Genomic DNA, 19010 nt, shown 5'->3' on the forward strand with positions numbered 1-19010 from the left:
CACTGCTACTATAGGCACCATCTCTCCCTACTATACCTGCTATCCCACAGCCCCAGTCCCTTCCCAGAGGCTATTATCCCCCCCACTGCTACTATAGGCACCATCTCTCCCTACTATACCTGCTATCCCACAGCCCCAGTCCCTTCCCAGAGGCTATTATCCCCCCACTGCTACTATAGGCACCATCTCTCCCTACTATACCTGCTATCCACAGCCCAGTCCCTTCCCAGAGGCTATTATCCCCCCCACTGCTACTATAGGCACCATCTCTCCCTACTATACCTGCTATCCCACAGCCCCAGTCCCTTCCCAGAGGCTATTATCCCCCCACTGCTACTATAGGCACCATCTCTCCCTACTATACCTGCTATCCCACAGCCCCAGTCCCTTCCCAGAGGCTATTATCCCCCCACTGCTACTATAGGCACCATCTCTCCCTACTATACCTGCTATCCCACAGCCCCAGTCCCTTCCCAGAGGCTATTATCCCCCCACTGCTACTATAGGCACCATCTCTCCCCACACCATTGGCTGTGAATTGCTCTCACCCTCTGCCAAATGTGTCCCAAAACAAAAGTGCCAGTTCTGACTCTGTACAAGCTTTGCCTGTTACACACAGGTCTGTGATAATAAATAATAGGAGGAGAGGGACACAGAATTCTCTGTTAGTGCTGGAGGATTTTGGCAGCAGCGCCAGGAGAGACACCGGTCGGGTTAGATATAAATGTCACCGCTCTGCCCCACAGTGACTCCCTGGCCATGTTCTGATTGTAACTGATATAAAAGTACAGAGGGAACGTGGACTCTACTCTGCCAGAACTTTACGCAACATTCCCCTGGGAACATCGACAATAACAGACAATGAGGCTGCTATTCTGCTACATACAATCAGGATATTGAAAATAACCCTTCTTTCTTACTGACTCTATCTGCTAAGCACAATTCAGCAGGAACAGCCTCCTAAGTTTGCCCATAGCCTGTACAGAGAGATACCATAAAACTATGGCACATAGGGATTCCCCTGTACTAAGCACAATTCAGCAGGAACAGCCCCCTAAGTTTGCTCATAGCCTGTACAGAGAGATACCATAAAACTATGGCACATAGGGATTCCCCTGTACTAAGCACAATTCAGCAGGAACAGCCCCCTAAGTTTGCTCATAGCCTGTACAGAGAGATACCATAAAACTATGGCACATAGGGATTCCCCTGTACTAAGCACAATTCAGCAGGAACAGCCCCCTAAGTTTGCCCATAGCCTGTACAGAGAGATACCATAAACTATGGCACATAGGGATTCCCCTGTACTAAGCACAATTCAGCAGGAACAGCCTCCTAAGTTTGCCCATAGCCTGTACAGAGAGATACCATAAAACTACGGCACATAGGGATTCCCCTGTACTAAGCACAATTCAGCAGGAACAGCCCCCTAAGTTTGCTCATAGCCTGTACAGAGAGATACCATAAAACTATGGTACATAGGGATTCCCCTGTACTAAGCACAATTCAGCAGGAACAGCCCCCTAAGTTTGCCCATAGCCTGTACAGAGAGATACCATAAAACTATGGCACATAGGGATTCCCCTGTACTAAGCACAATTCAGCAGGAACAGCCCCCTAAGTTTGCTCATAGCCTGTACAGAGAGATACCATAAAACTATGGTACATAGGGATTCCCCTGTACTAAGCACAATTCAGCAGGAACAGCCCCCTAAGTTTGCCCATAGCCTATACAGAGGTATAACACAACACTATGGCACATAGGGATTCCCCTGTACTAAGAACAATTCAGCAGGAACAGCCCCCTAAGTTTGCCCATAGCCTGTACAGAGAGATACCATAAAACTATGGCACATAGGGATTCCCCTGTACTAAGCACAATTCAGCAGGAACAGCCCCCTAAGTTTGCCCATAGCCTGTACAGAGAGATACCATAACACTATGGCAGTATAGGTATAATAGAATGTAGCCATTTACTATAAAATAGTTTCTGTATCAGAGTGGGAGATGCCATGCTGTTTTCTCTGCCAGTGGTGCCACCCCATGTGCAGCTGGCAGGGTAAGAGGGCAGGGGTAACAGACAGTAGGGGGAAGAAGAGTTCCTTTGTCAGTAGAGCAACACAGAACATTGTTTGTATCGGACTCCAGACACAGTGATTATTATGTCCCCAGGCTTTAAAGAACAGTTGTGCAACTAACAAAAACAACCCAAAGGGAACAATAAACTGCGCGCACCCATAATAGAAATGACTCCCTGCACCCTCCTCATAACTGGGTGCCAAGGAACAAAGCGGATAAACTAACGGGCTCTGTATATCCAGTGCTGGGGATCAACTGTATAACCTCAGCCACTACCCCCGGGTACACCCCAACATTCCCCAGCCCCTCAGTAAGTCAGTACCCTGCAGCCACTACCCCTGGGTTACACCCCAACATTTCCCAGCCCCTCAGTAAGTCGGTACCTTCCAGCCACTACCCCTGGGTTACACCCCGATATTTCCCAGCCCCTCAGTAAGTCAGTACCCTGCAGCCACTACCCCCGGGGTACACCCCGACATTTCCCAGCCCCTCAGTAAGTCAGTACCCTGCAGCCACTACCCCTGGGTTACACCCCGACATTTCCCAGCCCCTCAGTAACTCAGTACCCTGCAGCCACTACCCCTGGGTTACACTCTAGGTTTTCCCTACCCAGCTGGGAATCACAGACTTGTACCAACAACCCCCGGGTTACGTTCTGCCGCACAGCGTTGTGTACATAAGCGCAATTTACGTGAAAATCTCCTGCCCTGATACCAGTAACTGGGAGCCAGTGGACTATACCGACTACTTCTGGGTTAGGACAAAGGCAAAATTTCTTATTATATCTTCCCAACTAAGCCCAGCACTCACTGCCCCTTATCCCCCCCAACTCCAGCCCCTCCTGCCCCTTACCCCCCCAACTCCAGCCCCTCCTGCCCCTTACCCCCCCAACTCCAGCCCCTCCTGCCCCTTACCCCCCCCAACTCCAGCCCCTCCTGCCCCTTACCCCCCCCAACTCCAGCCCCTCCTGCCCCTTACCCCCCCAACTCTAGCCCCTCCTGCCCCTTACCCCCCCAACTCTAGCCCCTCCTGCCCCTTACCCCCCCAACTCTAGCCCCTCCTGCCCCTTACCCCCCAACTCCAGCCCCTCCTGCCCCTTACCCCCCCAACTCCAGCCCCTCCTGCCCCTTACCCCCCCAACTCCAGCCCCTCCTGCCCCTTACCCCCCCCAACTCCAGCCCCTCCTGTCCCTTACCCCCCCAACTCTAGCCCCTCATGCCCCTTACCCCCCCCAACTCCAGCCCCTCCTGTCCCTTACCCCCCCAACGCTAGCCCCTCCTGCCCCTTACCCCCCCAACTCTAGCCCCTCCTGCCCCTTACCCCCCCAACTCTAGCCCCTCCTGCCCCTTACCCCCCCCAACTCTAGCCCCTCCTGCCCCTTACCCCCCCCCCCCCAACTCCAGCCCCTCCAGTCCCTCCAGTTCCCTTCCAGCAACGTTGCTCACATTGTCAGCCTACTAATAAAGTTTAGTGACGCGGCAGATAATCACATGACTGTACTGGCTAATGGAGCTGTCAGTCATTGGTTCTTATTCTAGCACCGCCCCTTTCCCTGTCTTTCTATCGAGACCAGATAAGCCAATCCCCGAGCCCACAGCTTTCTGTGGCGCTTCCCTCGTTTCCTCCCTGTCAGACCTGAGTAGCCTATCGCCGAGCCGGCAGCATTATTCAGCAGGAGTCGAGGTTCCGCTCAGCATGGTGAGTCCGGGGCTTTGGGACCGGTTCCCCCAGCGTCTCGTACCCCTCCCCCCCGGGTAGTGAGAGGGAGGAGCCCCCCCCCCGTGCCCGTTGCACCGAGTTAGCTCCGTTGTCAAAGCGAAACTGGCGCCTCCATAGAGTTTCTGCAGCTTTTCCGCCTCAGTGTCCCTGTACATGGGGGGCAGGTCGGGGCAGGTAGGGGTACAGCTGCCCGGGGGGCAGGTAGGTAGGGGTACAGCTGCCCGGGGGGCAGGTAGGTAGGGGGTACAGCTGCCCGGGGGCAGGTAGGTAGGGGTACAGCTGCCCGGGGGCAGGTAGGTAGGGGTACAGCTGCCCGGGGGGGCAGGTAGGTAGGGGGTACAGCTGCCCGGGGGCAGATAGGTAGGGGGCAGGTAGGTAGGGGGTACAGCTGCCCGGGGGGCAGGTAGGTAGGGGTACAGCTGCCTGGGGGCAGGTAGGTAGGGGGTACAGCTGCCCGGGGGCAGATAGGTAGGGGGTACAGCTGCCCGGGGGGCAGGTAGGTAGGGTACAGCTGCCCGGGGGGCAGGTAGGTAGGGGGTACAGCTGCCCTTGGGGGCAGGTAGGTAGGGGTACAGCTGCCCGGGGGCAGATAGGTAGGGGGTACAGCTGCCTGGGGGGCAGGTAGGTAGGGGTACAGCTGCCCGGGGGGGCAGGTAGGTAGGGGGTACAGCTGCCCGGGGGGCAGGTAGGTAGGGGGTACAGCTGCCCGGGGGGCAGGTAGGTAGGGGGTACAGCTGCCCGGGGGGCAGATAGGTAGGGGTACAGCTGCCCGGGGGGCAGGTAGGTAGGGGGTACAGCTGCCTGGGGGGCAGGTAGGTAGGGGGTACAGCTGCCTGGGGGGCAGGTAGGTAGGGGGTACAGCTGCCCGGGGGGCAGGTAGGTAGGGGGTACAGCTGCCTGGGGGGCAAGTAGGTAGGGGGTACAGCTGCCCGGGGGGGGCAGTAGGGCCGCTGGGTTTTTACCCTGTATAGGTCAGACAGGGGGTATATTTCTGCTAATTGCCCCAGGGATCTCCAGCCTGTAGCCCTCCTGCTGGTGTTGAACTGCAACTCTCTGACAGCTCCAGGGACTGGGCCCATGAACCTATTCCCTGTCCCTTTCTGCCATAGCTGGGAGTGGGGCATTCCCCTATAGCTGGGGCCCTGTGGGGCATTTTATATATGTTTATACCCCAGGGCGGTTCTAATTTCAAGCTGATGGGGGGGATGCAGGGAGTTGTTGCCCATTAGACAGACGGGGAGACTGGTTGGATGTTACCCCTGACAGCAGAAGTAGCTCCTCCCCCAGGATAGTGTCATGGGGCCACAGCAAAGTCATCCCAGGGCCCCACCAAACCTTAGGAATAAGATATTGCCCATAATCCCATACTCAGTCACAGCCCCTCGGGAGTTATAGTTTAACCCCTGCAGCCTCTAACCTCCCATTCTGAGAAATCTGCCCCTTGGTGTTTTTCCATGAAATCCTTTCGGTGGTTTCACTTTCACTTTGTGACTCAGCCAGTTCTCTGCATTTCTGACTCCTGAATCAATGTAGCGGCACTCTGGTTCCGGCTTCTGATACATTGCTTTATCCTCTCAATGTTCTTGTTGCTCTCGGGTGGCCGGTACCTCTAAGACCCCTCTCCGTCCCACTTTAATATTTCCTCATACTGAGTCTACGGTTCTGCTGGGGTAACAGGGGGGGTAACAGGGCTGCAACGCGCCAAACTGCCTCTAACATGAATTAATGTTCTGTGTGTTTTCTCTCCTAGTTCCGCAATCAGTACGACAATGACGTTACCGTGTGGAGCCCTCAGGTAATAACGAATCGGATTGACCAATTAGTGATGGTTTTATTGAAGGAGACATATAGGATAAACAAACCCCTACCCTCATCCTATAGGCAATTATGAATAATATAAGGTTTCACTGTAAAAATGGCCCCTTTATTGTAGCTCCCTATAGATCCTCTCAGGTCCCTGTCTGTGTTTCAGATGAGGGGTGGGCGTGTCCTAACGGTCCCTGCCAGAAGCACAGTAGGAGGGGGAGAGCCAATCACAGCCCTTCACACACACAAGTAAAGACAGGCTTCAGTTCCCTATCAGGTCAGCCTAGTTGCTGATTGGTTCCTATCCTACAGTGCCGCCGCCCCCCTCTGGCCAGCAAGTTGCCCCCCACTGCATGCCCAGACTTGTTACTGAGTATATACCCTGAGCCTCTCTTGCCCCCCCCCCCCCCCAGGGCCGTATCCATCAGATTGAGTACGCAATGGAGGCCGTGAAGCAGGGATCTGCCACCGTCGGACTGAAGTCTAAATCTCACGCTGTGCTGGTAGCGTTAAAGGTGAGTAGAAGGGAACATCTGTTCTGGTCGCCACCATCAGTCCATAAGGGGTACTACAAGTGCCTGTAACCATGGAGACAGAAATGTCTGATCCCTCCTATTAAAGGGACGGGATCTAAAGCATTATTATTATATTAGTATTAGGGATGCACCAAATCCTTTATTGTTGGGTTGAAAGGATCGGCCAAATTAGGCTATAGAAGGGTTAAATAGAAGTGTGAGCTTACATTTTTTTTTTTTTACTTCCGTGTTCACATGACCAGACACTTGGATTCGGCCGAATCTTTCCTGAATCCCAAACCAAATCCTGGATTCGGTGCATCCCTAATTGGGATATTAAGTGGTACAGGTATGGGACCTATTATCCAGAATGCTCGGGACCTGGGGTTTTCTGGATAAGGGATTTTTCTGTAATTTGGATCTCCATAACTTAAGTCTGCTAAAAATCATTTAAATATTAAATAAACCCAATAGGGCTGTTCTGCCCCCAATAAGGGGTAATTATATCTTAGTTGGGATCAAGTACAGGTACTGTTTTATTATTACAGAGAAAAGGGAATCATTTAACCATTAAATAAACCCAATAGGGCTGTTCTGCCCCCAATAAGGGGTAATTATATCTTAGTTGGGATCAAGTACAGGTACTGTTTTATTATTACAGAGAAAAGGGAATCATTTAACCATTAAATAAACCCAATAGGGCTGTTCTGCCCCAATAAGGGGTAATTATATCTTAGTTGGGATCAAGTACAGGTACTGTTTTATTATTACAGAGAAAAGGGAATCATTTAACCATTAAATAAACCCAATAGGGCTGTTCTGCCCCAATAAGGGGTAATTATATCTTAGTTGGGATCAAGTACAGGTACTGTTTTATTATTACAGAGAAAAGGGAATCATTTAACCATGAAATAAACCCAATAGGGATGTTCTGCCCCAATAAGGGGTAATTATATCTTAGTTGGGATCAAGTACAGGTACTGTTTTATTATTACAGAGAAAAGGGAATCATTTAACCATTAAATAAACCCAATAGGGCTGTTCTGCCCCAATAAGGGGTAATTATATCTTAGTTGGGATCAAGTACAGGTACTGTTTTATTATTATAGGGGGAAAAAAAAAAGCAAATCATTTTTAAAAATTAGAATTATTTGCTTATAATTGAGTCTATGGGAAATGGCCTTTCCGTAATTCTGAACTTTCTGGATAATGGGTTTCCGGATAAGGGATCCCATACCTGTACATTCCCTATTAAACTTCCTTATCTGCCCCCCCCTTCCTGTTTCCGTACAGAGGGCACAGTCAGAACTGGCGGCTCATCAGAAGAAAATTCTCAATGTGGACAATCACGTTGGTATTTCCATTGCCGGCCTCACCGCCGACGCCCGCCTCCTATGGTGAGTAATGGTCCGTCCCTTTCCTAATGGCAGCACTTTGCACCATGCCTGGGGTGTAGTTGGGTGGGGGGGCCTGGGGCGTAGTTGGGTGGGGGGGCCTGGGGCGTAGTTGGGTGGGGGGGGCCTGGGGGCGTAGTTGGGTGGGGGGGGCCTGGGGCGTAGTTGGGTGGGGGGCCTGGGGCGTAGTTGTGGGGAGGGGGCCTGGGGCGTAGTTGTGGGGAGGGGGCCTGGGTCGTAGTTTGGGTGGGGGGCCTGGGGCGTAGTTGGGTGGGGGGAAGTTGGGGGCGTAGTTGGGGTGGGGGGGACGTTGGGGCGTAGTTGGGTGGGGGGGACGTTGGGGCGTAGTTGGGGGGGGGAAGTTGGGGCATAGTTGGGGGGGGGGGAAGTTGGGGCATAGTTTGGGGGGGGGAAGTTGGGGCATAGTTGGGGGGGGGAAGTTGGGGCATAGTTGGGGGGGGGGGAAGTTGGGGCAGTTGGGGGGGGAAGTTGGGCATAGTTGGGGGGGGGGAAGTTGGGGCATAGTTGGGGGGGGGGGAAGTTGGGGCATAGTTGGGGGGGGGGGAAGTTGGGGCATAGTTGGGGGGGGGGAAGTTGGGGCATAGTTGGGGGGGGGGAAGTTGGGGCATAGTTGGGGGGGGGGAAGTTGGGGCATAGTTGGGGGGGGGGAAGTTGGGGCATAGTTGGGGGGGGGGGAAGTTGGGGCATAGTTGGGGGGGGGGGAAGTTGGGGCATAGTTGGGGGGGGGGAAGTTGGGGCATAGTTGGGGGGGGGGGAAGTTGGGGCATAGTTGGGTGGGGGGGAAGTTGGGGCATAGTTGGGGGGGGGGGAAGTTGGGGCATAGTTGGGGGGGGGAGTTGGGGCATAGTTGGGGGGGGGGGGAAGTTGGGGCGTAGTTGTGGGGCCATGCCTTGGGTGCAAGCGTTTCTCACCGCTGACTCTCTCGTATCTCGCAGTAACTTTATGCGGCAGGAGTGCCTGGACTCTCGCTTTGTGTTCGACCGCCCCCTGCCGGTGTCCCGACTGGTCTCCCAGATTGGCAGCAGTATCCTTTCCGTCTCGGCCTAGTGCGGCGATACAGTCACTATAGATTAGAGATTCCACTGAGCCCTCAGGTTGTCTCTCTGATCTACTGGCAGAATGGAACACAGAGGGGCTTATTTATAAACACTGGGCAGGAACCCATAGCAACCAATCAATGACTGGCGTTTTCCAGGCAGCTGCAGGTTCAATAATGAAAGAAGGCATTTGATTGGTTGCCAGGGGTTACTGCCCAGTGTTTATTAATGAGCCCCAGAATTGTGTTTTTTAACTCTGTAGGCAATTCTGCAGGTCAGAAGATCTCTGGCTTCTTTTTATTGAACATTTTCTTTAACTATCCCTAAAGAAACCCAAATTCCAACTCAGCGCTATGGGCGGAGACCATACGGCGTTGGGCTGCTCATCGCTGGATACGATGTAAGACACCCCCCCCCTTTTTTTTTTTTTTTTTTTAAATGGCTTAAACATCCCCTTTAGTAAGTTTCTTGCTCTTACCTGTACATTTATTAGTTAATTTATCAGTCTTGAAGAACTGGGGAATATATATGTATGTATGTATGTGTAGAGTGTAAGCTCTTTGGGGCAGGGCTCTCTTCCCCTCCTGTATCGGTTACTGATTGCTTTATATGTTACTCCTTGTAGAGTGTAAGCTCTTTTGGACAGGGCTCCCTTCCCCTCCTGTATCGGTTACTGATTGCTTTATATGTAACTCCTTGTAGAGTGTAAGCTCTTTTGGGCAGGGCTCTCTTCCCCTCCTGTATCGGTTACTGATTGCTTTATATGTTACTCCTTGTAGAGTGTAAGCTCTTTGGGGCAGGGCTCTCTTCACCTCTTGTATCGGTTACTGATTGCTTTATATGTTACTCCTTGTAGAGTGTAAGCTCTTTTGGGCAGGGCTCCCTTCCCCTCCTGTATCGGTTACTGATTGCTTTATATGTTACTCCTTGTAGAGTGTAAGCTCTTTGGGGCAGGGCTCCCTTCCCCTCCTGTATCGGTTACTGATTGCTTTATATGTTACTCCTTGTAGAGTGTAAGCTCTTTTGGGCAGGGCTCCCTTCCCCTCCTGTATCGGTTACTGATTGCTTTATATGTTACTCCTTGTAGAGTGTAAGCTCTTTTGGGCAGGGCTCCCTTCCCCTCCTGTATCGGTTACTGATTGCTTTATATGTTACTCCTTGTAGAGTGTAAGCTCTTTGGGGCAGGGCTCCCTTCACCTCCTGTATCGTTTACTGATTGCTTTATATGTTACTCCTTGTAGAGTGTAAGCTCTTTGGGGCAGGGCTCCCTTCCCCTCCTGTATCGGTTACTGATTGCTTTATATGTTACTCCTTGTAGAGTGTAAGCTCTTTGGGGCAGGGCTCCCTTCCCCTCCTGTATCGGTTACTGATTGCTGTATATGTTACTCTGTATGCCCAATGTATGAAACCCACTTACTGTACAGCGATGCGGGGTATGTTGGCACTTTATAAATAAATGATAATAATAATATATATATGTATATATGTGTATATATGTATATTTATATATAAATAAATTTTAATGGTGGTACAATATAAAGGCTAATAATACACTTATATTGCAGGACATGGGACCCCACATTTTCCAGACCTGCCCCTCTGCAAATTACTTTGACTGCAGAGCAATGTCCATCGGAGCGAGGTCTCAGTCGGCGCGCACCTACCTGGAGCGACACATGTCGGAGTTCCTAGACTGTAAGTGAGCCGGGGCAGTGGCCGGCACTGTGGCAGCCATTTGTGCCCATCGGCCCAATGTTATAGCAAGAACAAGAAGAGAAAAGGGAGCATTGGTTTCACCCCAAGGCAATAGAAGGGAAGACTGGGGGGATATAAATGGGGGTTCCACCAAATGTTGGGCTCCCAAGGGGGGTGTGAAAGTGTAAAGCCCACTGGTCTGCAGGGAAGCAATAAACAGAATAATATTTAGCCTTGGAAATAACCCCTGCAGGCAAGCAGATTCCCTGAGAGGGTAGAAAGGGGAATCAGTCAAGTTGTTCCATAGAAATACGGGCTGATTTATACGTGACTAAGATTTAAGTTACCCTTTAAATTGTCCCGAGAGCCTAAACGATGCAGAATTGTCCAGCAGATGAAAGGTTAACTTTCAGTATGTTATAGAATGGCCTATTCTTAGCAACTTTTCAGTTGGTCTCCATAGTTTTTTAAATTATTTGCCTACTCTCTTTAGACGCTTTCCAGGTTTCAAATGGGGGTCACTGACCCCGGCAGCCAAAAGACTATCTCTCTGTGAGGCTCCAGTTTTATTGTTATTGTTACTTTTCATTACTAGTTTTTCTGTTTAGTCCTGCCACTATTCATATCCCTGTCTCTCTTTCAAACCACTGGCTGGTTGCTAGGTTAAATTGGACCCTAGCAACCAGACTGCGGCTGAAATTCCAAACTGGAGAGCTGCTGAACAAAAACCTTATTCATTCATAAACCGCAAATAATAAAAAATGAAGACCAATTGCAATTTGTCTCAGAATAGCATAATATAAGATAATAAAAGTGGATTTAAATGCTCCTCCCCATGCAGGCAATCTGAACGATCTGGTGAAACACGGGCTCCGCGCTCTGAGAGAAACCCTCCCGGCAGAGCAGGATCTCACCACTAAGGTAACGGCTCCCTGTTAGTGATAATCTCCTCCCTAAATGGTATATTAAAGGGCCCCGCCTCACTGTTCTGCCCCGTTCCGCAGAATGTCTCTATCGGCATCGTTGGGAAAGAAATGGAGTTTACAATCTACGATGACGACGAGGTCGCCCCGTTTCTGGAGGGCTTGGAAGAAAGACCCCAGAGGAAGGTGAGGAACCCCAGAACTTGCCAGGAAACGTGATATTAAGAGAGTCTGGCATGGGGGCCGGTACCCATGGGATACCCGCAGGTGTTGGGCAAATATTCTGATGGTGCAGGCAGTCTGCCGGTAACCTACCTGGGTAAGGTACAGGGATGGTCCCTCCCACCCTTCCCCATGGATACTGCAATTTTTTTCCCTCACCCTACTGATTTGCTCCGGAGTGATGTCACTTCTGGTTTTGCAGATCCCAGGTTACCTATTCGCAGTCAGGTTCAGGCAGCAGGTGTGGGTAGGGGGACATATTGGGGGGCGGGTGTGGGCCTGGGTAGGGGGACATAATGGGGGGCGGGTGTGGGTCTGGGTTGGGGGGCATAATGGGGGGTGGGTGTGGGTAGGGGGGCATAATGGGGGGTGGGTGTGGGTAGGGGGACATATTGGGGGGCGGGTGTGGGCCTGGGTAGGGGGACATAATGGGGGGCGGGTGTGGGTCTGGGTTGGGGGCATAATGGGGGGTGGGTGTGGGTAGGGGGGCATAATGGGGGGTGGGTGTGGGTAGGGGGACATATTGGGGGGCGGGTGTGGGCCTGGGTAGGGGGACATAATGGGGGGCATAATGGGGGGTGGGTGTGGGTTTGGGTAGGGGGACATATTGGGGGGCGGGTGTGGGTCTGGGTGGGGGACATAATGGGGGGCGGGTGTGGGTCTGGGTTGGGGGGCATAATGGGGGGCGGGTTTGGGTCTGGGTGGGGGACATAATGGGGGGCGGGTCTGGGTTTGGGTAGGGGGACATAATGGGGGGCGGGTCTGGGTTTGGGTAGGGGGACATAATGGGGGGCGGGTTTGGGTAGGGGGACATAATGGGGGGCGGGTCTGGGTTTGGGTAGGGGGACATAATGGGGGGCGGGTCTGGGTTTGGGTAGGGGGACATATTGGGGGGCGGGTTTGGGTAGGGGGACATATTGGGGGGCGGGTCTGGGTTTGGGTAGGGGGACATATTGGGGGGCGGGTCTGGGTTTGGGTAGGGGGACATATTGGGGGGCGGTTGTGGGTCTGGGGACATATTGGGGGGTGGGTCTGGGTAGGGGGGCATATTGGTGGGCGGCTGTGGGTCTGGGTAGGGGGACATATTGGGTAGCAGGTGTGGGTCTGGGGACATATGTGGTGGCGGACGTGGGTAGGAGGACATTTTAGGTGGAGGGTGTGGGTTTTCATTACTAAAGGGCTTGGGGCCCATGGGCTGGCACAGAAGCCCCAAACATAATGTGCACCATTTCTGCCCTACTTTAGTGAAGGTTTAGTTCACCTTTAATGGCCAGTTACTCTAACGTTTCCAGCACAGGGTTTATATAAATGTTCTTCTGCAATGTAAATGGAACAGTCCATTCCTATGGGCCCTGAAACCCCTAGTAACCAGTGACTATCTGCCAGCACCCTAGAGACAAGTAGGGGGCTATGTTCATCCTAGCAGCTCCCTCTAGTGTAAATGCCCCCGTCCCCCTATGTATGTGATGGTACAGGGATTCATTAGAAGCTCCTTATGTCAGCTAAAGGGAAGATGGATTGGAGGGGTCATTTGTTTTCATTTCTGGAAATATCTTAACCCAACAGTGAGTTATTGGGCTGTTGGAGCAGAACAGAACACCCATAGGCTCTAGGTACAAACACCCTTACATAGGGATATACAGGTCCTTTTCAAAAAATTAGCATATTGTGATAAAGTTCATTATTTTCTGTAATGTACTGATAAACATTAGACTTTCATATATTTTAGATTCATTACACACAACTGAAGTAGTTCAGGCCTTTTCTTGTTTTAATATTGATGATTGTGGCATACAGCTCATGAAAACCCAAAATTCCTATCTCAAAAAATTAGCATATTTCATCCGCCCAATAAAAGAAAAGTGTTTTTAATACAAAAAAAGTCAACCTTCAAATAATTATGTTCAGTTATGCACTCAATACTTGGTCGGGAATCCTTTTGCAGAAATGACTGCTTCAATGTGGCGTGGCATGGAGGCAATCAGCCTGTGGCACTGCTCAGGTGTTATGGAGGCCCAGGATGCTTCAATAGCGGCCTTAAGCTCATCCAGAGTGTTGGCTCTTGTGTCTCTCAACTTTCTCTTCACAATATCCCACAGATTCTCTATGGGGTTCAGGTCAGGAGAGTTGGCAGGCCAATTGAGCACAGTAATACCATGGTCAGTAAACCATTTACCAGTGGTTTTGGCACTGTGAGCAGGTGCCAGGTCATGCTGAAAAATGAAATCTTCATCTCCATAAAGCTTTTCAGCAGATGGAAGCATGAAGTGCTCCAAAATCTCCTGATAGCTAGCTGCATTGACCCTGCCCTTGATAAAACACAGTGGCCCAACACCAGCAGCTGACATGGCACCCCAGACCATCACTGACTGTGGGTACTTGACACTGGACTTCAGGCATTTTGGCATTTCCCTCTCCCCAGTCTTCCTCCAGACTCTGGCACCTTGATTTCCGAATGACATACTTTGGACCACTGAGCAACAGTCCAGTGCTACTTCTCTGTAGCCCAGGTCAGGCGCTTCTGCCGCTGTTTCTGGTTCAAAAGTGGCTTGACCTGGGGAATGCGGCACCTGTAGCCCATTTCCTGCACCGCCTGTACACGGTGGCTCTGGATGTTTCTACTCCAGACTCAGTCCACTGCTTCCGCTGGTCCCCCAAGGTCAGGAATCGGTCCTTCTCCACAATCTTCCTCAGGGCCCGGTCACCTCTTCTCGTTGTGCAGCGTTTTCTGCCACACTTTTTCCTTCCCACAGACTTCCCACTGAGGTGCCTTGATACAGCACTCTGGGAACAGCCTATTTGTTCAGAAATTTCTTTCTGTGTCTTACCCTCTTGCTTGAGGGTGTCAATGATGGCCTTCTGGGCAGCAGTCAGGTCGGCAGTCTTACCCATGATTGCGGTTTTGAGTAATGAACCAGGCTGGGAGTTTTTAAAAGCCTCAGGAATCTTTTGCAGGTTTTTAGAGTTAATTAGTTGATTCAGATGATTAGGTTAATAGCTCGTTTAGAGAACCTTTTCATGATATGCTAATTTTTTGAGATAGGAATTTTGGGTTCCCATGAGCTGTATGCCACAATCATCAATATTAAAACAAGAAAAGGCTTGGACTACTTCAGTTGTGTGTAATGAATCTAAAATATATGAAAGTCTAATGTTTATCAGTACATTACAGAAAATAATGAACTTTATCACAATATGCTAATTTTTTGAAAAGGACCTGTATTTAGTTTAACAAAATTTTTCCCTCTGTCCCAGGTTGCGCCCCCTGCTGAAGAACCAGTAGAAAAGCAGGAGGAGCCTATGGAGCACTAAACTGAAAGTGGATGAAGGCCCCGCCCTGAACCCGCCCCCGAGGACCCTATGCCACATTGCTCCCCCCAGCAGATCTTGCTTTACATACACAATACTATTCTGGAGAAATAAATCTGCTTATGGCATTTCCTGACATTTTGTATGATGATATTGTGATTATAATTGTAAAAGCGACGAAGAATAAAGGATTTTTTTTCCTCTTCAATTTGTTTCAGCAGTTTTATTCTACGTTTTCCTGGGGGTCGTGTCTCTTTAAGGGCCCTAATTTTTTTTATTCTGAGATTAAGAAGCTCCCAGCATCAATTTCATTGTGTGAGGTTTCCCCCCGGGGCTACACAGCGGGGTATTTATATAAACTATAGTAGGGTTTCTGTAGCAAACACCCCAGCTGTACCAGTGCAGGAATGGCTGCCCCCGGGGCTACACAGCGGGGTATTTATATAAACTATAGTAGGGTTTCTGTAGCAAACACCCCAGCTGTACCGGTGCAGGAACGGCTGCCCCCGGGGCTACACAGCGGGGTATTTATATAAACTATAGTAGGGTTTCTGTAGCAAACACCCCAGCTGTACCAGTGCAGGAATGGCTGCCCCCGGGGCTACACAGCGGGGTATTTATATAAACTATAGTAGGGTTTCTGTAGCAAACACCCCAGCTGTACCAGTGCAGGAATGGCTGCCCCCGGGGCTACACAGCGGGGTATTTATATAAACTATAGTAGGGTTTCTGTAGCAAACACCCCAGCTGTACCGGTGCAGGAACGGCTGCCCCCGGGGCTACACAGCAGGGTATTTATATAAACTATAGTAGGGTTTCTGTAGCAAACACCCCAGCTGTACCAGTGCAGGAATGGCTGCCCCCGGGGCTACACAGCGGGGGTATTTATATAAACTATAGTAGGGTTTCTGTAGCAAACACCCCAGCTGTACCGGTGCAGGAATGGCTGCCCCCGGGGCTACACAGCGGGGGGTATTTATATAAACTATAGTAGGGTTTCTGTAGCAAACACCCCAGCTGTACCAGTGCAGGAATGGCTGCCCCCGGGGCTACACAGCGGGGTATTTATATAAACTATAGTAGGGTTTCTGTAGCAAACACCCCAGCTGTACCAGTGCAGGAATGGCTGCCCCCAGGGCTACACAGCGGGGGTATTTATATAAACTATAGTAGGGTTTCTGTAGCAAACACCCCAGCTGTACCAGTGCAGGAACGGCTGCCCCCGGGGCTACACAGCGGGGTATTTATATAAACTATAGTAGGGTTTCTGTAGCAAACACCCCAGCTGTACCAGTGCAGGAACGGCTGCCCCCGGGGCTACACAGCGGGGGTATTTATATAAACTATAGTAGGGTTTCTGTAGCAAACACCCCAGCTGTACCGGTGCAGGAACGGCTGCCCCCGGGGCTACACAGCGGGGGTATTTATATAAACTATAGTAGGGTTTCTGTAGCAAACACCCCAGCTGTACCAGTGGCAGGAATGGCTGCCCCCGGGGCTACACAGCGGGGGTATTTATATAAACTATAGTAGGGTTTCTGTAGCAAACACCCCAGCTGTACCGGTGCAGGAACGGCTGCCCCCGGGGCTACACAGCGGGGGTATTTATATAAACTATAGTAGGATTTCTGTAGCAAACACCCCAGCTGTACCAGTGCAGGAACGGCTGCCCCCGGGGCTACACAGCGGGGTATTTATATAAACTATAGTAGGGTTTCTGTAGCAAACACCCCAGCTGTACCAGTGCAGGAATTGCTGCCCCCGGGGCTACACAGCGGGGGTATTTATATAAACTATAGTAGGGTTTCTGTAGCAAACACCCCAGCTGTACCAGTGCAGGAATGGCTGCCCCCGGGGCTACACAGCGGGGGTATTTATATAAACTATAGTAGGGTTTCTGTAGCAAACACCCCAGCTGTACCGGTGCAGGAATGGCTGCCCCCGGGGCTACACAGCGGGGTATTTATATAAACTATAGTAGGGTTTCTGTAGCAAACACCCCAGCTGTACCGGTGCAGGAATGGCTGCCCCCGGGGCTACACAGCGGGGTATTTATATAAACTATAGTAGGGTTTCTGTAGCAAACACCCCAGCTGTACCAGTGCAGGAATGGCTGCCCCCGGGGCTACACAGCGGGGGTATTTATATAAACTATAGTAGGGTTTCTGTAGCAAACACCCCAGCTGTACCAGTGCAGGAACGGCTGCCCCTGGGGCTACACAGCGGGGGTATTTATATAAACTATAGTAGGGTTTCTGTAGCAAACACCCCAGCTGTACCGGTGCAGGAATGGCTGCCCCCGGGGCTACACATCGGGGGTATTTATATAAACTATAGTAGGGTTTCTGTAGCAAACACCCCAGCTGTACCGGTGCAGGAACGGCTGCCCCCGGGGCTACACAGCGGGGGTATTTATATAAACTATAGTAGGGTTTCTGTAGCAAACACCCCAGCTGTACCGGTGCAGGAACGGCTGCCCCCGGGGCTACACAGCGGGTATTTATATAAACTATAGTAGGGTTTCTGTAGCAAACACCCCAGCTGTACCGGTGCAGGAACGGCTACCCCCGGGGCTACACAGCGGGGTATTTATATAAACTATAGTAGGGTTTCTGTAGCAAACACCCCAGCTGTACCAGTGCAGGAATGGCTGCCCCCGGGGCTACACAGCGGGGTATTTATATAAACTATAGTAGGGTTTCTGTAGCAAACACCCCAGCTGTACCGGTGCAGGAACGGCTGCCCCCGGGGCTACACAGCGGGGTATTTATATAAACTATAGTAGGGTTTCTGTAGCAAACACCCCAGCTGTACCGGTGCAGGAATGGCTGCCCCCGGGGCTACACAGCGGGGGTATTTATATAAACTATAGTAGGGTTTCTGTAGCAAACACCCCAGCTGTACCGGTGCAGGAATGGCTGCCCCCGGGGGCTACACAGCGGGGTATTTATATAAACTATAGTAGGGTTTCTGTAGCAAACACCCCAGCTGTACCAGTGCAGGAATGGCTGCCCCCGGGGCTACACAGCGGGGTATTTATATAAACTATAGTAGGGTTTCTGTAGCAAACACCCCAGCTGTACCAGTGCAGGAATGGCTGCCCCCGGGGGCTACACAGCGGGGTATTTATATAAACTATAGTAGGGTTTCTGTAGCAAACACCCCAGCTGTACCGGTGCAGGAACGGCTGCCCCCGGGGCTACACAGCGGGGTATTTATATAAACTATAGTAGGGTTTCTGTAGCAAACACCCCAGCTGTACCAGTGCAGGAATGGCTGCCCCCGGGGCTACACAGCGGGGGTATTTATATAAACTATAGTAGGGTTTCTGCAGCAAACACCCCAGCTGTACCAGTGCAGGAACGGCTGCCCCCGGGGCTACACAGCGGGGTATTTATATAAACTATAGTAGGGTTTCTGTAGCAAACACCCCAGCTGTACCAGTGCAGGAATGACTGCCCCCGGGGCTACACAGCGGGGGTATTTATATAAACTATAGTAGGGTTTCTGTAGCAAACACCCCAGCTGTACCAGTGCAGGAATGGCTGCCCCCGGGGCTACACAGCGGGGTATTTATATAAACTATAGTAGGGTTTCTGTAGCAAACACCCCAGCTGTACCAGTGCAGGAATGGCTGCCCCCGGGGCTACACAGCGGGGTATTTATATAAACTATAGTAGGGTTTCTGTAGCAAACACCCCAGCTGTACCAGTGCAGGAATGGCTGCCCCGGGGCTACACAGCGGGGTATTTATATAAACTATAGTAGGGTTTCTGTAGCAAACACCCCAGCTGTACCAGTGCAGGAATGGCTGCCCCCGGGGCTACACAGCGGGGTATTTATATAAACTATAGTAGGGTTTCTGTAGCAAACACCCCAGCTGTACCAGTGCAGGAACGGCTGCCCCCGGGGCTACACAGCGGGGTATTTATATAAACTATAGTAGGGTTTCTGTAGCAAACACCCCAGCTGTACTGGTGCAGGAATGGCTGCCCCCGGGGCTACACAGCGGGGTATTTATATAAACTATAGTAGGGTTTCTGTAGCAAACACCCCAGCTGTACTGGTGCAGGAATGCCAATGTCCCTGAATATAATATCAGCTTTCCTTGTCCCTAGTGAGAGTCTAACCTAGAAGGCTGCTGCATGCTGAACTGGATTCTGTGCAGCCCTGTATCAGACCATACATAGCGCTATATGAAATCAAGGGAATCCTGAGCCAATCAGTGATTAACAGATTGACTGCAAGTTCCGGGTTTCTTTCTATATCCTGCTTCTATTTTGCCGGTAA

At 51.2% G+C, this 19010-nt stretch overlaps 1 protein-coding gene across 1 annotated transcript; it reads left to right on the plus strand.

The window, feature by feature from the left end:
* The first annotated feature begins 3736 nt into the window (after positions 1–3736).
* psma1 (proteasome subunit alpha 1) lies at positions 3737–14928 on the plus strand. Its single transcript, NM_001008158.1, is given in 10 exon segments — positions 3737–3777; positions 5549–5593; positions 6018–6119; positions 7413–7516; positions 8470–8558; positions 8901–8971; positions 10137–10266; positions 11108–11187; positions 11271–11375; positions 14667–14928. Coding segments are annotated over 10 exon segments (786 nt in total). The 5' UTR covers positions 3737–3774; the 3' UTR covers positions 14724–14928.
* Positions 14929–19010: the final 4082 nt, after the last annotated feature.

Source organism: Xenopus tropicalis, chromosome 4 (genome assembly GCF_000004195.4).
Source record: "Xenopus tropicalis strain Nigerian chromosome 4, UCB_Xtro_10.0, whole genome shotgun sequence".
NCBI lineage: Eukaryota > Metazoa > Chordata > Amphibia > Anura > Pipidae > Xenopus > Xenopus tropicalis.